General features: G+C 33.5%; 2 protein-coding genes across 8 annotated transcripts in view; one reads left to right on the top strand and one right to left on the bottom strand.

Moving 5' to 3' along the window:
• Positions 1 to 19,603, top strand: part of LOC143225395 (large ribosomal subunit protein mL63) — a 42,034-nt gene extending 22,431 nt beyond the window's left edge. For 4 of the 5 annotated variants that reach the window (XM_076454721.1, XM_076454731.1, XM_076454750.1 and 1 more), the window contains 2 exons: positions 8,140 to 8,251; positions 19,282 to 19,603. In XM_076454721.1, coding sequence (XP_076310836.1) covers positions 8,140 to 8,251; positions 19,282 to 19,425 — 256 coding nt within the window. In that variant the 3' untranslated portion in view covers positions 19,426 to 19,603. Of the gene's footprint in view, positions 1 to 8,139; positions 8,252 to 11,904; positions 12,032 to 19,281 lie in introns of all 5 variants that reach the window. The other variant, XR_013013825.1, reaches the window with a different exon arrangement.
• LOC143225383 (peptidyl-tRNA hydrolase 2, mitochondrial-like) overlaps positions 14,029 to 20,351 on the bottom strand; it is a 57,908-nt gene continuing 51,585 nt past the window's right edge. For 2 of the 3 annotated variants that reach the window (XM_076454678.1, XM_076454688.1), the window contains one exon: positions 14,029 to 19,559. In XM_076454678.1, coding sequence (XP_076310793.1) covers positions 19,510 to 19,559 — 50 coding nt within the window. In that variant the 3' untranslated portion in view covers positions 14,029 to 19,509. The remainder of the gene's footprint in view (positions 19,560 to 20,351) is intronic. The other variant, XM_076454697.1, reaches the window with a different exon arrangement.

Raw genomic sequence — 20,351 nt, 5'->3', positions numbered from 1 at the left:
AAAATGGTAGTTCCACAATAATATATCCTGGAATCATGGCACCACAATTTTTTCCTTTCTATCTACTGTGGTATCATCATGTGGTAAAACAGTTTTGCTTTTGCCCTATGACATTCAATGCCATTTTTAAATTCCTTTCTTTGTATGTACTATATTACATACAAATTTTAATAAAACCACTTAACTATCAGTATATAAGTATCAAATTAATATTGTGTATTATTATTTGAATTTATATGTTATCTAAGTTTTAATTACTTCGTTTCAAAGGAAACCTGAAATACTTAAACTGTAGTTTTTGTGTCACATGATTCATGCACTTTGAAAAGTCCCAATTTTAGCACTGTTTCTAAAGTAATCCTTATTTTTTAAATTTTATTTTGCAAAATTTAGCACAAATTCCAGTAGATATATAAATTATTAAATCACACCAAATTACATCCATATTAGAAAGCATTTAGAAGTTGGACAAGGTTGTTTAAATTTTACCTTGTTGTTTGCATTATATCTGCAAGTTCTAGCATATTTGAAACCATTATAACATATTTTGGAATTTTCCAGTTTTCCACATTATTCAGAATGTTCAAGAAAATTCCATATGTAAATAATGTCTGCTGCCACTTCTGGAATGTTCTTTATAACATGATAGTAATTTCTAGAATTACTGTGAAGATATATAAGAACTTATGCAGAATCTTCTGTATCATTTCAGCTGATATTAGTATATCATTGCAAATGGATACTGCAACAAGAAGTAAGACTGCACTTTGGTTGCTTAGTTCAAAAGAAACTGAACTCATGAGGCAAATTGTCTTCAAATAGACTAAGTACTGTGTGTGTGTGTGTGTGAGTTTCCCTACCCTCACAAAACATTAAAGAAGACATTTTATGAAAGATGATGATCAAAGGGGCTGCAACTTTTTGGAACAAGGTCCAAATTCAAGTTTGCCCAAAACATTATGCTATTATCAAAGTGGAGAAGCTTTTTAGAAAAAATGGACAAAGCTAAATAAAAATTTATAAAAAGGAGAACTGAAAAACAGTGATCTCATCAAGCAGTGTTTGTATATAATCTACTTGATCTTTTTGACACCACTCAGAGGGATGACCCAACCCTGATCAAGGACTTATCTTGTTCAAAGGGAAAGAAAGGGAATGATGTGGGTGAATGGACCAGGTAGATAAAATTCTTTCTTTAAAATAATCAAGAACTAAGAAAAAGGTGAGGCAAGTATGAGCAGGAACAGCAGACTTTGAATGAAACTCTCATTTATTGCAAATCATCTTACAACAATGATGATGAAATTGGTTGAGTCAGTACCAATAACAATAATGAGGATAGAGGAACTGGAAAATCATTATATTCTGAACCTAAAAACTGGGCAATAAAAAACAGAAATATATATGTAAAAACAGCTGGTTTGGATTGAGAAAATGTTTATGTAGAGGAGCGAATAACATTTCAACCTTCTTTTGTCATTGTCAGGTTCACAAAGAAAGAAAGAGGTAACTGACTCTTGTAATTTCAAGTCTAATCTTAATCAACTTAATCATAAAGCCTTAATGGCTAGTTTCGATGTTATATCCCTCTTTACAGAAGTCTCAACCACTGAAGCCTGCAAGATAGCCTAAGAACTCTAAATCAGAGACCCTAACCTATCAATAGACATTCCCAGCAACCAGTTAGCAACCCTCATAGAATTCACCATGATGAAGACAAACTTCATGTTCAACAACTACAACTATATACAAATAAATGGTCTAAGCATGGGCAACCCAGTATCACCAGTTCTAGCCAATATTTTTATGACACAAGTTGAAACACAAGCAATTAACACAGCATTACATCCACCACTATACTGGTACAGATATGTAGATGACACGGTTGCAGAATTCAAATCTACAGAACACATACTTAATTATTTCAATCACATTAACTCTATACATCCCAACATTAACTTCACATGTGAACAGGAAAAAAGCAAACAAATATCATTTCTTAACCTCAAAATTACAACAACTGACACACAATTCAAAACAGAAATCCACCGAAAAATCACCCATACTGGACTATACATTCCTTGGGACTCAGCACATGAAACAAAACAAAAACTCAACATACTAAGAAACCAAATAAACACAGCCATAAAACTATGCTCACCAGATAAAATTAACAATGAATTAGACAAAATAAAACAATACTTCATCAACATCAATAAGTTTCCTCCACAAAGTGTGGAAAACACTATACAAACACACCTGGACAAAAAGCAAAATCAACTAACAAAAGTATATAAAACATCGAATTAAAACATCGCGAAACCATATATCGCTGCATACCATATAATCCCCGACATCAGCAGAAAAATAACGAACATTTGGCAAAAACTAGTAACAAAATATGACATTCAGTTAATACTAAATTTATTCAAAAACCAGGCACAAAACTGAAGTCTATACTATGTAAAACCTACACTGACAAACACCACACCAACATTATTTATAAAATACAATGTGATAACTGCCAGGACTTCTATATTGGAGAAACAAGTAGAAAAATGGAAACCAGATTCAAAGAACATAAAAAGTCACCTTCACACGTTTTCGAACACTGCATGTCAAATAAACACAACATAACCATAGAAAACACCCAAATACTAAATAAAAAAACAAACATAAACAAACACAAAATTAAAGAAGCCTTACTTATACAACAACTCAAGCCCAAAATAAACCAATACAAAGGAACATCTTTATACCTATATAAAAAGTATAATCTAACATCTAAGCATGCCCTTTACATTCCTACACTCAGTTACACAACCCCCTTCAAACATGTAGTCACCTATCGGTTAGTTACCTTTTTCTTTCTTTGTGAACCTGACGATGACTGAAGAAGGTCAAAACGTTATTCGCTCCTCTACATAAAAATTTTCTCAACCCAAACCAGCCGTTTTTACATGTATATTTCTGTTTTTTACAAGAGGGTTTTCTTGTCATCACTGAATAAAAAAACAGAGCCAAATTGAGTGAAAGGTAACATTTATCCTTACTGTTTTAGCTCATACTCTTGGTTGTGATGTTCAAGAATTAACTGTTAACCATTTCTTGATATGAAGATCTCTATGTTACAATTATGAAGAACTTGTCATAATCATAAAGAAACAGTTCCAGTCAAGTCTTACTTGTAGTTCATTGGGATTGCAAACTCCTGAATATTCTCACAGGGAAAGAACAAGTGAATTGTCTGCCAGTGCTTTTGTCTGTAGCAAGACTAAACCAATTTCTCTGTTCTAAAGTTGGTATCTAGCACTAGAGACTCAAACTTTTGCTGTGGCTCATTTTCTTAAGAGTGGAAAGTCACTGATTTTGTAAAGGCAGTTTGGTTTGACTCAACAGCAATCAACACTATTCACAGAAGTGATGCATGCTTGCTGTTTGAATAAAGATTAAACAAGAATCTTCTGTATTTGGTACACCAAACTTTTCCTGTTGTGTGGTTTAAAAAGTGCATGAGGCATTTCTTTGATTCAGATAATGCTTTTTCAGTTGGTACCAGCAACCTTGGAAATGTATGGTCCAGTCCAGTTATGAAACTTCAGATGACTATGCTGAAATAGCAACCATAAAGGAAGTTAAGGCCAGTGTCATTGACTTTGCTACAAGACAACTGTAGGTCAGCCAACCTAGAAATCATTATCAAGAGGTACTTGTATAAGCTGTAATCTTTGTTGGTAGCATCTCTCCTTGCAGAATGTAACTTATAGCATCTGGAACACTATCATGTACAGTAGATGGCTCAGGTCTTCAAGATCTGTATGTTTTGGGAACATATTAAGCTTACTGGTCATGAAGAGAAAGAACTTTTCATCTGCACTCTTGTTATTCAAATCTATCTTAGGGCATAGTTCACTGCACCTGTTGTAATTTCTGCTCTTCATAATGAACTTATATTCCTTTTATGTCTCATTAAGTACAAGAGAATGAATTTTATTCTTTAAAGATCTGCCTGTCAAACATTTGCTTGATGTCTGTGGTATCTCAGTGAAGAACTCATTGGTTTGGCATTACTTGCTTTAGCTATATACACAAACACAAAATTAACAATGTAAAAGCATTAAATGAGAAGAACGACATGGATGAACCTCTAAACTACATTCATCTAACTATCAGGAAACCTGAGGACATGTTAATAAAAGGTGTCATCATAAAAAAAATCATGACTTCTTTAGATGCCTCAAAACTCTTTATGGAATTTTGGATTGTGACTCAGATTCGTAAGATTTAGAGATAACTACAGGTAGGTAGACAGACATTTCAATACTTGAATGTAGTAAATGATAATGCTGAAAGGGGTGTAGCCCTTTGTGAGGAGTATAATACCATACTCCTCACAACAAAGAAAGAACAGAAGCAATTCCTCCTCTATGTTGTGCAAGATCATAGAAGATGCTTACAGCAAAAGGAAGTAATGCCAGTGCAAAAGTAACCATCTTATCCACCAGAATCATATGAAAATTACATAATCATGTAATTATACTATTGTACATGCAATAAAATAATAGTATACTTTATTTAAATAACTCGTATGTGATATGTAATAAGTTAACTGCAGTCTAGAATTTCAGCCTCTAAATATTTTGACATTTTATGTTTGTTTTATATATTTAAACAAAGTTATATGGTAAGAGCTTTAGAATTTTTAATGTGAAATATTTACTGTATGTTCTTGAAGTAGACAGTTATACCCAATAAGGACTAGTTAGAATTTTTATGAAAGACTGGTTACAAATTTTGAATCTTGATATATGTGTATATGCACTTGAAATGCTGATGAAAAGTGTGTCATTACTTTTGAAAGTTTCTGATTTTGGTATTGTAAGTGAATAATTTTGATAGTGTGTATACATACAAAATAATGACTTATAAGTTCAGATTAATTAGGACTAAAGTGTGTCCAAAGTTTAGAGCAATTACTTTGGAGAAAATGGTTACTTTTTGATGCATTGATTTCTTTTGACATTAAACCTAAGTTGAAGTATGTTTCTTATAGTTTTAGGTTAAATTTAACAATTAACTTTCTTTAACAGTTGTCATGATAAAGTCAGTATATTATTTGAACTTCAACTACTAGGATAAGATCTGTATAACAAAGCAATTTATTTGTTCAGTAATTAATATTTGTATTTATAGTAATATTGAGATTTTTTATATTCTCATACCTTAATGGAAGCTTTCTTTATATACATTTTTGAAATGACTTTGTGATTTCTGAAAGAACAATATTTTGGGGTCCATGTGACCACACCATAAATTATCATTGTGTTTAAAGGCTAGTAAAATGTTAAGTATGGGATATAAAATATTTAAAGTTAAGGCTTTTAACTTCATTCACTTATTATATTGATGTTTTAAATGTATGTATGTTCATATAGTTTTTTGACACTGTAAGGCTTATTTTGATCTGGCTATCTAGAGTTGCAGTTTGTTTTAGAATTTGCTTTTTTCTGGTGACAAAAGTATTTATATCATTCAAGATGATTCTGGTTTTGAATTGTAGCCAACCAATGTATAGTTCAGGATTTGATTTTACCTTACTTGTACAAGTTATGTGTTATGATTTGTTCCCATATGGCTACTGTAAAGCTGTACATGCTTAAGAGCTGAACTGCTGTTTAGATGCAAGTCTTGTCGTGTTAAAATAACAGTGTAGTCAGTAATAGTAGTGTGTTAAATATCTCACATCTAATAGGTACATAAACATCATGCAGGACATCTATTCAGAAAAATGTTCCCAGACCCTGATATAGCAAAAAAATGTGGCTGTGCTAGAACCAAAACTACAGCCATTGTTTAAATGTTGGGTTGTGAAGATGACAAAATGGTTTCAAGCATACTTACTAACAGTGTTTACAGTTTAGCCACAGATGGATCCACAGACATGGATGACTCAAAACTGTATCCAGTGGTTGTACAATATCTGTACGGGCTCTCTACCATCATTACGCTCAGTCATTTGAAATAGTTGGCATCTCTGTAGATGTAGTAAAAATTGAAAAGGTCAGGTTATTATTATTTAAGAAAAAGAAAGAATAAATTTAAAACCACTAGGGCTTCATCCAGATGTTAAGTGAAAAGTGTCACATGCATCTTGTGATCTTTTGAATTGTGATACTTTTGGCTTAAAGTGCATGTCATGTCATATTCTCCATGTCAGACAATAACCTGTAATGAAACTGTTATTGCTGACAAGTAAATGTACCCTACAAACAGTGATAGATTCCCTGTTGATATTGAAGATGTATATACCAAAATATTTCATAGAACATCAGTATAGCAAAACAGAAAGTTCATTTTACTGAGACAACAAATGCAATATTTTTCTGGAATTTTGTACAGTGGTATAAAGAATTTAGGCCTTGTGCTACCTAGTGATCAGTTGAAGTGTTTGGAGTAGTGAATAAAAGACTTATTGCACCAAATATGGAAGCTAGTAAACTTTTTTATAGGACCATTTTCAGTGATTGGTAAAAATAACTTACATTTATCTAAAAAAATAGAGAGAATCATTAAAGACTTAAGTAAATAATAGCAAAAATGGTGCAGTACTCACTGTTTACTTTTAAGATAACGTGATCGTACAAGTTAACTTAGGATTTAGGACCAAATTTGACTGTGTGAGTTTGTTGTCTTTCAGCCAACCAAATTAAGTATTACTAATGATGAAGTAGAGAAAGCAGCGGAAGCACTATGGACTAATATGTAGATGAATTAGGGCCTGGCATGGCCAGGTGGTTAAGGCACTCGACTCGAAATCTGATGGTTCTGGGTCTGTATACCTGTCACACTATACATGCTTGTCCTTTCAGCAATATATATATATATATATACGTGTCATATATTGTGACAGTTAATCCCACTATTCATTGGTAAAAGAGTAACTCGAGAGTTGGTGGGGATGAGTAGTTGGTTTCTGTCTAGTTTTACACTGCCAAATTAGGGATGGCAACTGCAGAAAGCCCTCATGTAGCTTTGCACAGAATTAAAAAATAAACAAAACAATGTAGATGAATTATAATCAGTCTTCCATGTGTGAGTTCTTTTTTAAAACTGCTTTTCATCAAGAAATTTGAAAACTAACTTTGGTTGAAGATCTTTTTAATTAATAGCTAAATATTATTTTCATATTTTTAAGTTTTGGTAATATGTGTATTGCTTCATTGTTATTTGTTAGTTTGCCAGTAACCCTTAAAGTTTTACGAATAATTTTTTTCAAGCTGAAACTGACATGAGAAATTCAGTAATCCAAGGAAAACTTAAAGGACTCAGATTATGATGTATTCAAACTACAAGCATTACAAAATGAATGCAGATATAGTGATTGATAATATTGCTCATTTGAAAGCCTGTTAACAAAGCTTCTAAAATCTTATAAACCTGACTTGGTAATATTTACATAGATATTTCAGTTTGTATGTTTCCTTTGAAGCCATATCACTTTGTTCAAAAATGCATTATAACACTTTAAATTGGCCACAAAGTTAGCTGTATGTGTATATGTTTATATCATTCAAATTTGCAAGTATGCAATAATATAGTTGGTAGAAATTTTGTGGTTATGTGTGTATGTATGATTCATGTTTACATGCTCAATATAACAGCTTGAAGTGGCTGCAAAGCTGGGCATATTTCTCTCTTTCTTTGTACATATATATACCTCACCTAACAAGTGAAGGTAATACTCTGAAGTGGCAGTAAAGTTTGTATATGTATGATTTGAGTTTACAAGCAGATAATAACACCATAAATTGTTTGTAAAACATGTTTATGTGTGTGCTTCATGTCTAAAAGTTGTTGATAATAGCTGTGAAACAGTAATAAATCATTGTGTGCATGTTTATGACTTGTATTCATGAGTAGGTGGTGACAACATAAAGTGGTTGTGTGTGTATGTATATATATATGACTAGAAGTGAGCTTTAACAACATGAAGTGGTTATAAAGGTGATGCTTATATGTGAACTGATATTTTCATTTAGATGGTAACATGAGAAAGCATTAAAACTTTTAACCTCTATATTGTTTTCACGTTTTTAATATTATGTGCAAAGTTACAGCTGTTTTTTTGTTTTACTGCAGGAAACATAGATATGTTCCACCTGTTACAAGAAATAAGAAGCTTCAATTGTGGAAAGATCTAGCAGTGGAGGAGGAAACAATGGTGTATTTAAAACACCCCTACTTAACTGAGGTGAGTAGTAATATTTTTAGTTACAGCATAGTGGTTTATAGAAGGGCTCTGAGTTGTGGACATTGTCTCATGCTGGTTTTTGGGTATTATGCTCACAAAATCCTGGCATTGTTGCATTGTCCTTGTTTTGCATTGTAGTGTGTCCCCTTGTTGAACTCCATGGTGGGTGGGATTAGTGAGCACTTAATTTTCCTCTATTTATTATAGATATCACAATTATTGAAAAAACAAAACAAAATCTTAAAGGTAAATGCCAAGCATAGGCAACTGGTACCAGACACTGTTACCATCAGAGCCTGTACTTCAATTTTTAATCTTTCATTCCTTATCTGAGAAATTTTTGGGCAAATTTCTCTATTTTTCATTAAAAAGGGATTAGAGAGCTTGCTAGTTTTTCCTAAGTCCATCAAGAAGTTACGTTATAGGGACATCTTAGTGGAAACATCTACCTCAAAACATAGTGAACTCTTCCATAATTCTAAAACTGTTGGGGATGTACCCATTGAACTTACTCCCCTCTTGAGTGGTGTTGATATTGATGACTGGGTTATTCTATAGAGTGTATGCTCTTGAATTACAAACTTTCTCTCGTCAGTACTGGATCTTATATTTATGTACTTAGTCAGTCTTTTATTGCCTTTCATATATCTCTCTGCTCCCCTCACTTGTCTGTTGTTTTTCAAGAAGGATTGAAAGTAACCCATGAGGCAGTGATTATTTTCATGTCATTTTGTCTGTGACCAATGCTATCAAACCTGCCCACCTCAGTAGAATTTAGACCAGGTCAACTGGCCCTCTTTTACAGCTCTCTTGGAAATTGATGCTGCTGTATCTGTCTGCCATCAATAGATGACAACATAATAGTAGTGACTGATAGTATCGTCCCAGCAATTACTCAATCTATTTCTAAAACCTTAACACATTTTTCATGGTATCCCTGTGCATTATGATGTCTTGTCTCCCAGGAGGCATGGAAGGCTCAAATATGGACCTAAGACACCTCTTACAGGTACCCTACTCTTCTAACCACATTGTCAATCTCCAAAACCAAAATGAATCCTGAATTAAGTTCACAATTAGCGTATCTTCTATCACCAGTTCCAAAATCATCTGGGACAAGATTCGAAATGCTAGTGGGAAGTATACTTCCTGTTCCATTTCCATCTTGTTCTCTAATGGCCAAGAAGTTGCTGATCTACAGAATATTGCTGATATTGGTGAGAATATTTCTTGTTCATCCAGTAGGACATGATGATGTTTGCTGTGAGATACTGTGCCATGTCTTTCCTGCCTCTCTTGCTATTATTCTGGTAGTTTTTTGTGAGATGTGGCAGGAGAAGGTTTTTTCTGATATTTGATCTAGACTACTGTCTTCCCTTTTTTGGAAAAAATTCCAAGATTCCTTCTAACTATTGTTCAGTTGCTTTGACTAGCTGTTTATGTAAGGACTTCGAGAGGATGGTTAATTGTCATCTTATTTGGTTCCATAAATTGAACAGCCTCCTCTCATACACCCAGTGTGGATTCTTTTGATGATGGTCCACTGTGGATCATCTGATTTGGCTTGAAAGTCTTCCTCAAGAGAGAACATCTTGTTTCAATATTCTTTGACCTTGAGAATGCCTACAACACTTTGTGGAGGTACAACATTTTGCGATACCTCCACCCCTACGAGTTACATGGCCATTTACCATGTTAATCCAGAATGTTTTACTGGACAGGTTACTCCAAGTCCACATGGATTTGACACTTTCCTGTACCTTTCCTCAGATACTTGAAGTCCCCCAGGGCTGTGTCTTTTGTGTTGCACTTTTAAGTATCAAGAATAATGCTATCACTATGCAACTTCCTCCTACTGTTACAAACACACTGTGTTGGTGACTTCCACTTGTGTTGTGTTCCACTTGAGGTTTATTTTTGTAGTTGAACACAGCAAATGGCTTTACCTTTTCTTTCTGCAAAACCATTTACATCCACTTCTGGTATTACATCTCAATCCTTAGCTCAATCTTGATGATGTTATTCTTCCTATGGTCCCTGAAGCAATGTTCATGAGATTTGTCTTTGACAGTAGGCTGACTTTCATTTCTCACATCAAGTAACTACATGCCATGTGTAAAGAGGCACTGTATATCCTCCATGTCCTCTTCCACCTCTTGGGGAAGCAGGTCAGTATTCTGTGCTCAGGATCTATATTGCCCTTCATTTGCTCCATCCTGGATCATGAGTCTTTGATCTATGGTTTTGCCAGGACCTCAGCCTTGATGATGCTGGACTCTTCACCATCTAGGACTTTGGCTTTGCATGGGGGATTTCTGCACTTCTCCAGTCAAGAGTTTGTACACAGAGTCTCACAAACCTCTGCCATTTGCAACTTTCTTTGCAGTATGCCATTTAACTTTGATTTTTAATGCAGCATGGGTATGTTCTTTCAGAATAGATTGTCTGCTGTTCTTCCTTTTAGCCTTCATTTCCAGGTGCAGCTGGTTGAGTTTGATGTATTATTGGGTAATGTTGCTGTTTCCATTGGTCAGTCTATCCTGCCTTGGCTTATTACTATCCCAACCTCTGACCTTTCTTTGAGTCATCTGAGAAAGGTGGATATTCCCAACTAGAAGTACTGTCTTTTCTTCACTGAACATCTTTTGGACCATTTTTTCCATTCTCATTTATACATATGGTTCAAAATCAGGTAACTCTGGGATATGTCATGGTTTGTTGTGATTTGGTGGTTGCTCACAGGATCCACCCTGTAGTTTCTGTGTTCACTGCAAAGTTGTATGCCATTTCTCTTGCCCTAGATCATGTAGAAGCTATGCTTTACATTGTACTCTTTTTACTGTCTTGGCCTTCTACTGGCACTAGAATAATTTAACATTAGTTCCTACTATGTTTTCATTGATATTTGATATTAGCTGGCCCATTTTTATTTTTTTTCTGTCTATATTCAGTTTTTATGGATACCTGACCATGTTGGTGTTCTTAGGAACAAATCTGCTGACACTATGGCTAAGTCTATCTGCTCTAGTACTGCCACAGCCATACCTATACCATCCTATATTGAAGGCTCGGTTTCTTGCCAGTTGGCAGTTGACTTGGAGTGAGCAACATCACAACAAGCTTTTCCAAATCAAACCTTCTGTTGTTCTTTGACTATCTTGTTTCCATAAGGATTGGAAGAAAGAGGTTTTTTCTGACTAGGTGACATATTATTAACAGTTTTTAACTTGTTTTTTCTTTTTTATCTGGGACTGATCCACCAGTGTGTGGCCTTTGTGACACTTAAGTCACAACAGCCCATATTTTACTGTGAGTGACAGCACCCTTTTAAATTTTTTTCTGTGGGCTCACCCATGACATTGGAAAGTGTCACTGATAATGGTGACATTGTCCAACTTGCTTATGTTTTTAACTTGTATGAGCCATTGGCATTTTTAATTTTATTTAACTCTTTTAGCCAAATTATGGACACTGTTTCATTTTAACTTGACTTTATAAAATGTAAAAATATCATATTACCTTTCCATTTTCACTGGTTGTTTGGCAGAGATAGCTATGTTGCTTTGTATTAATAAACACCAACAAACTATATTATTACTGACAGTATTTATATAGGATTTGATGTTACTAATTTATTCTTTTCAATTATTCAGCTCACAAGAATTTAGACTTTGAACAGACAAGCTGCTTAAAATAGTAAAAATAAATATGAAGTTCTTGTCCAAAGTCATTGTTGAGAGGTGTAATTACCCCTAAACTGGTGTAACTCAGTGACAAGTGGTAAGTCAAATGATAGATTGGGTTATATGTTTATTTTTATTAACTAATTATGTCATATTCAGCATTTCAACCACTGATATGCTGCCATCTGTAAGGATGATATGAGAAAGACTGTCATTAGAGATTTCTGTTTAAAAAAACAAAAAAAAAGACCAACCAGTTAGACACCAGGAGCTCAAACAGACAAAAGACTAAAATTTTAAAGTACTTGTAATATGCCATCATGCCAGAAAAGATCATACACCAAATATGCAATAAAAATAATGAAATATGTGAACCATACACAAGTAAAAAAGCTTTCTACTTTTACATAATAGTAAACTTAGTATAAGAGACAGCAAAATATAAATATACCTTTTTAAAGCATTGAAATAATTAGTTGACTAGTTGGACTAGTGAATAAGCATACCAATATTTCCAAAACAGTACTACCTCATAAGTATCTGAACCTACATTTTCTTGCTAGGCATTGGTGATTTTTTTATTTTTAAGTGTACCAGTTTTTTTGTATTTATTTTTTGCATCGTTGCAGCAATATGTTCTGATTATGTGACAACCCACCCTCCACCATTCCCAGTGCACCTTCTGTACTAGTGCAGGTTGCTCCTTCTACCCTTGTAGAATAATCCTCACTTTCTTGCTTGGCATTCTCATGTATAGATGTGTGTTTTACATTCTTCACATGATTGTACAATTTTTGGTTGATCTTGATCATCAATTATAAATATCAGCTTCAAGTTCAAGTTTCTATTCATTTGTTTTTGGGATGTATCTGTTTCCACAGTTTTTCTTTGATCTTATGAATTCAGGTTTAGAAATGCCTGGTGAAAACACAAGCTTTTGTTTGTGGAGAGTTTGTATCTTAGTTCAGCCATCAATTTTTTTTCTCTTTCAAAATAGGTATTCTTTTTCTTAGGAAATCTGTGGAGAGCTGCTCAGTGTGTATTTTTTTGCTTCCCAAAGATATACCCATTTTGAATGAGTTTATATGAGCTCGATATATGGATCTAATTTTTGCACTTAGTAATTTATGTCATTAATATTTCTGGTCAGTGTTGTATAAGTTTGAATTTTATACAACTTTTACCATCATGGTTGCTTTAGTTTACAACTTGCATTTAGTTTTTATCTTGTGTTAATATTTTACTTTTTTTATTGTTAATATTAATTAGTTATGTGTTCCTTTTTTTTGTATCTTTGCTATTAGTTACATGTCTTTTGTTTTATAGTTTAAGTCAACTTCTGTGATCTATGTGTAAGTATTGTTTATCTCATCAGTCCCTATCATGGTTTTTGCATTTTAGATATTACTTATTACGGATGGTTTGTTAGTTTTAAGCTCTTTGTAGACTACATGTTTCCAAGTTTTTATAAGTTCATTAATTCTGTGTACTTTCTTCACATTTTTTAGTTTGGATCTTTTTGGCTATACTTCCTGGCAATTTCATTCTTTTTATTGGTTTCTGACTTCTGTTTTGCTCCCCCTCTGCTAACTTTGCAAATCTTCTTTCCTACTCCTTGGAATCATACTTTATCCAGTTGTCTTGCTTGGCCTGTTTGTGTCTACTACACAATGTAGCTATTTAATGTGTAGAGCCCACTCAACCAAAAATTTACTCCCATTCTATTTGCTGTGTTAGTGTGTCATGTCTGAGAAAAATTATTCCAATAGGCCACAAACAGTGTAAAACCTTAGACTTTTGCTAAATCTTTCACTTAAGATGAAATAAAAATGGCTAAAAAAGGAAATAGCTAGACATCTAGTTAATGCCAGTGTTATTAACTACATATAGAAAAAATGCTACATAATGTATCTGAGTAAATTCGTCATAAACCTCCATTTATCTCAGAAGTGTCTCACCACAACTTTAATATTAATGGCCAAATTAGTAAATTGATAACAGGTTCTAAAGTGTTATGATCATTTTCTAAAAATAACACAATGTCACTACACCAAGCATAAACACAAGAGATTGAAACTTGCATGAGTCAGTTAATGAAATGCTTAATGTACTTTAATCAATATTAAATTATAAGGAGTTATCAGCACTGATCAGTTACATTACAAAATGAAAGCATAAAATTGAGAACTCCATACAAATTAATTTGGTATAAAATAATTTAAAAAATTACAGATCAAAATACAAATAATCACCTTAATTAAAACATGGCTCATAATAAATTGAAGGGTCAGCAAAAGTTACTTAATGCTTTGTATTACATGGTATGACCTAAAAATTACACTGATACAACCAAGATCAATTTGATTAATTATTATTTGTTTTAGAGTACCAGTTAGAAATTAAACAATTATATAGTCAATTCTTTACCAACCTGACCCTGTCTTTCCAACTTGGGGTGGTAATTTATCTTCATCCATTGCAACTCGAGTAATCTCATAATATTAAGTTTATAAGGCAGATACTTTGGAGATGCAATCCTACGATGCTACTTCATGTTGGCAGTGTATTGGGCTGTAGGCTTTAAGGCAGAGAGTTGTTCACTGTGATCATCTCATGAGTACCATATGTTGTCAAAACATTTCACAAAATTGTGGTTGCATGACTAAACAGGATTGTAAGCTCCAAATAAATCAGCTTATGACAGACAGAAGCTCAGTCATCAGGTTAAGTTAAATGTCACAACCATTCAAGCCATTATTCAACTCTTGTGTACAGTGCCTTGCTTCACTTGTGGCAAATACACTCTTCACGTTTTTTCCAAGCATTAATGAATGAACAATTCATCTAGGTTCTTATGTGACATCAAATCCCATCACCAAACATGCTTGCCCTTTCAACTATAAGGAAATTGTAATGCAATTGTCAATTCCACCATTAAATTAGAGTTGCAGTAGATATTGCCTAGCTATCTTTTCTTTAGTCTGTCACTTCTAAATGAGGGATGGATAGTGTAGAAAGATCTTGAGTAATTCAATAAAAAACTTATTGTGTGAAGCTACTTTAGGATGGCCAAGTGTTCATATTGTGATCTTACCATTGAAGACTATATCACATAACCTACAAATATGTTAATTACCAGTGGTATTTCTTCACCAACATTAAAGAAAATAATAGGTTCACCATATTTTTCAGATGTGGTGTAGATTCTTTAGTAATTGTGTTGAGTAAAAAAAAATCATACTTTTGAGTATTTAAGTTTGAGATCAAGCCTGAAATACCTTTTCATCACAATCTCAATACAGAGCCAATTGCATTGGTTTTATGCCAGACCTATCCAAATGTAATATTTCAAGCCAGAGTAGTTGCGTAAATTGTAGTAGTAACATAACTGCTGAATGGCTAAAACATATATATAGCAACATATTAGAATTAATTGCTAAATCCATGTGCTTTTTGGAAAACATGCTATGGTAAAATTTGCAGATGCTACCCACTGAATGAGGTAGCATCTGCAACTTGAGTCACTAAAATGAAGTCAGCATAGATGGATTTAAACAAAAGGAAACTATTCTGTTATAAACATCTTTTTAGATCAGGTTTCATGCCCTGAACCACAAAATATGCACATGGACTAAAAATAACTTATTCATAAATCTAGGAAAATGATGCATATTTGTACCCTCTATGGTTAATTTTCATTGCTGTGTTAGAATACTTCATCAAAACTGGTATAACAACTACACCATCAGACGCTGTCTTGCGGAGAGGCAAAATATTGCATGTTTGCTCAATAAGTTTGTATAAATAAACATCATCAATATTTGCCAAAAAATGTATCCTGAATGCTTGGAAAGCAAGCTTTGCAAAGTCCTTTCAGCTATTTTATCAAAACCTCCAGCTTTTGTTGACATTTTAATCTGACTGTTACTTCCCAGGAAATTTCAGCTAACATTATCATTTATTATAGCTTTGTACAGCAAATATCATGCAATCTGATCAACAGTAAAACCTTTTCAACAATATAAAATGAGCAACAATTATTTTGTATTTGCAACTTCACATTGGTATAGAAAGTATATGATACTAAAAATATGTATTGTAAGAAAGTTGAAAAAGAAATTTATTTTTCAATGACTATTCCAAAAAAATTAGGGAACTAAATTTTAAGCACTTAAAGTGTGTAAGAACCATATTGAGCTTTGAGGACCACTAGCTGCATAACAGGTTGGTTACCATGTCTTGTTGGTTTGTAATGATGGTTAAAAAATTAAATTCTGCACTTTCATGCAAGTGCCAGATATTGCAAGTGACAATACTGTGCAAATTTTTGATGGCTGCAGCAAGTAGTTTCTAAACTAGTCACCAGAATTGAACCTTTCTTTCTTCAACTAGTGTTGTGCAGTACAGTTATTCTTCCCATATGCTGCCACATCATTTAATGCACAATATAGCCTTTGTAGACAAAGATATTTCTGTAATTGATTTGTAAGGAGCTATATGTTTTTTACAAACATCAGGTGATTTAAACAGTTAACTGTTGCTCAATATGCTATTATGACATGTGGTAGATGCTTATCCCAATCAGTGTGATAAGGGTTAACAAATGTAGAAAGCATATGCTTAATAGATTTTGTACTTAATCAGTACTATGCTCACCAATTTGTGATAGGTACCTGCAGCTTTGGTGCATGAAAAGTAGCACCAAAGCTCTGGATCCTTGATTTGCTTTTTGTCATCCATGTGGAACTGTCACTTATATGAATTGATGTGACTGCATGTTTATCAGGATCTGAACATTTAACATACAGGTGCTATCTTAAGGCCATTGAGAAAATTGATTATTTCCATGTTGGTGACAGTGTGGTAATACATTTTGAAATTGTACCTTCTGCATTATTGAAGTGTATGTCTTTTTTTGTGATATCATAATCCACTCAAATGATAAACTCCTTACCATGAAGGTAGTGGCAATATTTTTGACATATACAACTGTCAGCAGTTTTTCATTGTCCTACACTGACATACATGATCACATACACTATCCTTTCCTGTACCTGTAACTAAACCACAGCAGTTCCACTGTCATTAGAATTTGTATTCATAATGAATGGATAGTTGTGACCTAGGTGACTTTCAAGTAGTTGGACATGTGTTTGCATTGCTATGTCCAAATATAAAGCATGTACCACCCTTAGCTGAGACACTAGTGTAGAGATCACAGAGAAATTAGAGACAAGTTATCACTAAGATGATGAGAAACTCAGATAACTGTTATCTTTTTGCTTGTTTTTATGTAGGGGTCTCAGTTCATGACAGGTGTGCTATTTATAGTACCAGTGTATGTTCCATCTCAATCCATCTGTGTGACTAAGAAACTGCACTTATAAATGCACACTTTCAATGGTTCAATGTTAAGCCTATAACTTTAATACGGTATAATATGTAATACCATTCTCAAGTTCTCTAATTATGTCATCAAAGGCAAAAATGTCATTTGTATAGTTGAGACCACTCTCTCATTGCAGTCCTTTTACTGAAGTTTAGTCAAACACACAGGCTGAATGACAAGATGCATAATTCATTAATCTTTGTAAAATGTTGAAAGTAGGCTTAGGTCTACTTCCATTGTCAGTTTAACATGCTAGTATTAAAAAGTTGTGTCTAGCATACAGAACCAATAGGCTCCTTCCAGTACATCGACATTCACCCATGTATTATAAAGGTACCAATGTTCATTACCACATCCAACTATTTGAAAAACACAACAAACTTTTATTCCTTCTTTCCTTTACAACAACTGCCCCTAGAGACAACCATGCACTCTCCAAATGTTGTATTACTCTATATATTCACTGAATGTCAGTACTGGTAATAACCCTTGTGCTCTGACACAAGCTTACCACTATTTCCAACTCATATGTTACTAGTTTAAGTCAGTAGATACTACTGCTTACCTTCCTGCACCTGTTTAGCATTGGCTTCAATGGTTCTGTATAACAAATTAGATATCATAATTCTCAAAACTAATAGAACACATGCCACTGTTAAAGCAGGTGCCTCTTCATTATTCTATGGAACCTTTGGGAGTGTAACTCCAGTTCCAGTGAAGTAATGGTACCTGTTACACCATGCTGCAATGGAATGAAGAATCAACTTATCTTTGGCACTTGCCTTTACAGGTTTTGGAGACTGTTTAAGAATAGCATTTGCAACTTCTTGGATTCTTTTTGCTCCAGTGTGTAGTTTAATATCACAGAAAATGCCTCACTAACAGTTGAGTTGCCCCTTGGTCCCATGTGATACATCAGCAAGCCTGTTGAGGAACACACTATCACAATATTCAGAAGATATAGTAAGAAACTACTCAGTCTAATCATCTGTACATAAGGTCAAATTCTCTTAAGCTCCTTGCTTCAAGCTTTTAAACTGACCCTATAGCTTGCTCAGTTCTCACATGATCTAACCTGCAGCACATTTCATTAAATGTGTGTGTATAACTGAGTAGCAGCTTGTACAATTATTAGGACATATAATACTCAAGCACATGTCCCTGGATTCATTCATTTCAAACATCTTGTTTGAAAGGTTTAATAAAACAAAAAATTCAAATGCTTCAGTGTCACATTCTGTAATGCCCTAAATTGATCAAAGTAGTCTTGAATCTAAATGTCTGGAGATATGCAAGTCCACAAGAACATTATGTTCTTTGGGTGAGTGTCATAGTGGAGTTGTGGTTAAGTACATTAATCTTCTCAACGTAATGTCAGTATGTCTTGCTGGACTTTGGATCATGGCATTGCAGTGAAAAACACTGTACTTGCTTCAATTTTTATATGTTGAATTCTGCCAGGAAAAAAAAAATTATATTCTTTAAGATGACTTGAAAGGTGCCTTTGGAGAAGCAAATAAATTTAAACATTGAAATATTATCTTCAAGATCTTATTTGTTTTCAGGTAGAGATTATACTAGATTCTACAATAGCAAAACTCACAAATTACAGATCTAAGGGCACAGGCAAGTTTTGGAAAGCTAGAAAAATTGAAGTCTACATACGCATAAGCTTGGAGATCAACTATATGACTACCATGATTTGAGGAAGCTAGCAATGACACACCAGAACATAAAGAAACAGATTGTATGGGACGTTTATGTACATAATACAACCCATCAAAACATTAAGTTTCATACTTTTATTTAGACAATAGTTGAATTATATAATTCTTTATTAAGCACATTTTAACTGAAAATGGCATATATAAAAATACTATTGAATTATTTTCATTAAAATTTAATTCTACAATACTCTGTAACTTAGTAATGATGTCAGTGCATATTATTTTCTCCAGGCCCAAGAATGGAATCATGCCAAAGCTTTAGGTAAAGATGATGCTAGAAAAGCTGAGATAATGAAGAAGCGCAGGAAAAAACTTGAACATACAACTATGGAGGAACACTTGCTACGTTTAAATATCTCTAGGGCATGGGAATAAATATGTACAGTACATAGAGTGAATAATCTTTACAAATATTTCTCCACACTGAAAGATAATTTCATTGTTTTTAAGCAGTTAGTATTATAAAAGTTTTAAGTGTCCAGTAATCTTGTCCACCAGCTCCTCAGGACCTGCAAATGTAGAAGAATGAAATAAAGAAATTGTCAAAACAAAACACTTCTTTTCTACCTTGGATGTAAGCAAAAGTTATGTAATATATATTTCTAGAAGAGAAGAGGTAAGGGAAAAGGATCAACATCTATTTGTTGGTATTGTAATACTTAACACCCAGTTCTTTTGAAAAGGAATTGCTAAACAAAATTGTTTTCATATCCAGTTAGGGTTTGGAAACTTGTTTTTAGTAGTAGGCACATACATAACCTTTAGAATTTAGTAACTGAAATTTAAAACTTTATATTTCATCTCTTATGATGTATAGTAAAAGAAGAAACAAAATTTAAAATGCAATGGTTTTTGTTCTTTTCATTCAAGAATAGCTTTGGAGTGGAACACATTTATCTTTAATAGTCTCAGGTTAGAAACAATTTACATCTTTGAACCATGCAATGAATCACTTGATAAGAGCTTAGTGCCAGTTACAATAAACAAAGTATTGGATAATATCGTGGAAGACAGTTTGTGTGCATTCCTTCTGGAGAAATTTCTTATCTAACCTTACATTTCAACTACTTTTATAATGATAAATAAATAACACATATTGAAAAATTTAGTACTTATGCCTGGACAGGTTAAGAAATTAAAATATGTACAATATTAAAATGAAGTGCAAACAGTTTTGAACCCAAGCTTATCGACTTACATTAACACTCCACTTTGGTCCCCCTTCCATATACACAACTACCTTTTTTTTTTTTTTTTTCCAAGAATGATGTTAGTATTCATCTCAGCTACTCACAAGTACT

Source organism: Tachypleus tridentatus, chromosome 1, assembly GCF_004210375.1.
Source record: "Tachypleus tridentatus isolate NWPU-2018 chromosome 1, ASM421037v1, whole genome shotgun sequence".
In the NCBI taxonomy this organism is placed as follows: domain Eukaryota; kingdom Metazoa; phylum Arthropoda; class Merostomata; order Xiphosura; family Limulidae; genus Tachypleus; species Tachypleus tridentatus.
The sequence above is the reverse complement of the archived record's forward strand: the minus strand, read 5'-3'. Positions and strand labels throughout refer to the sequence as shown.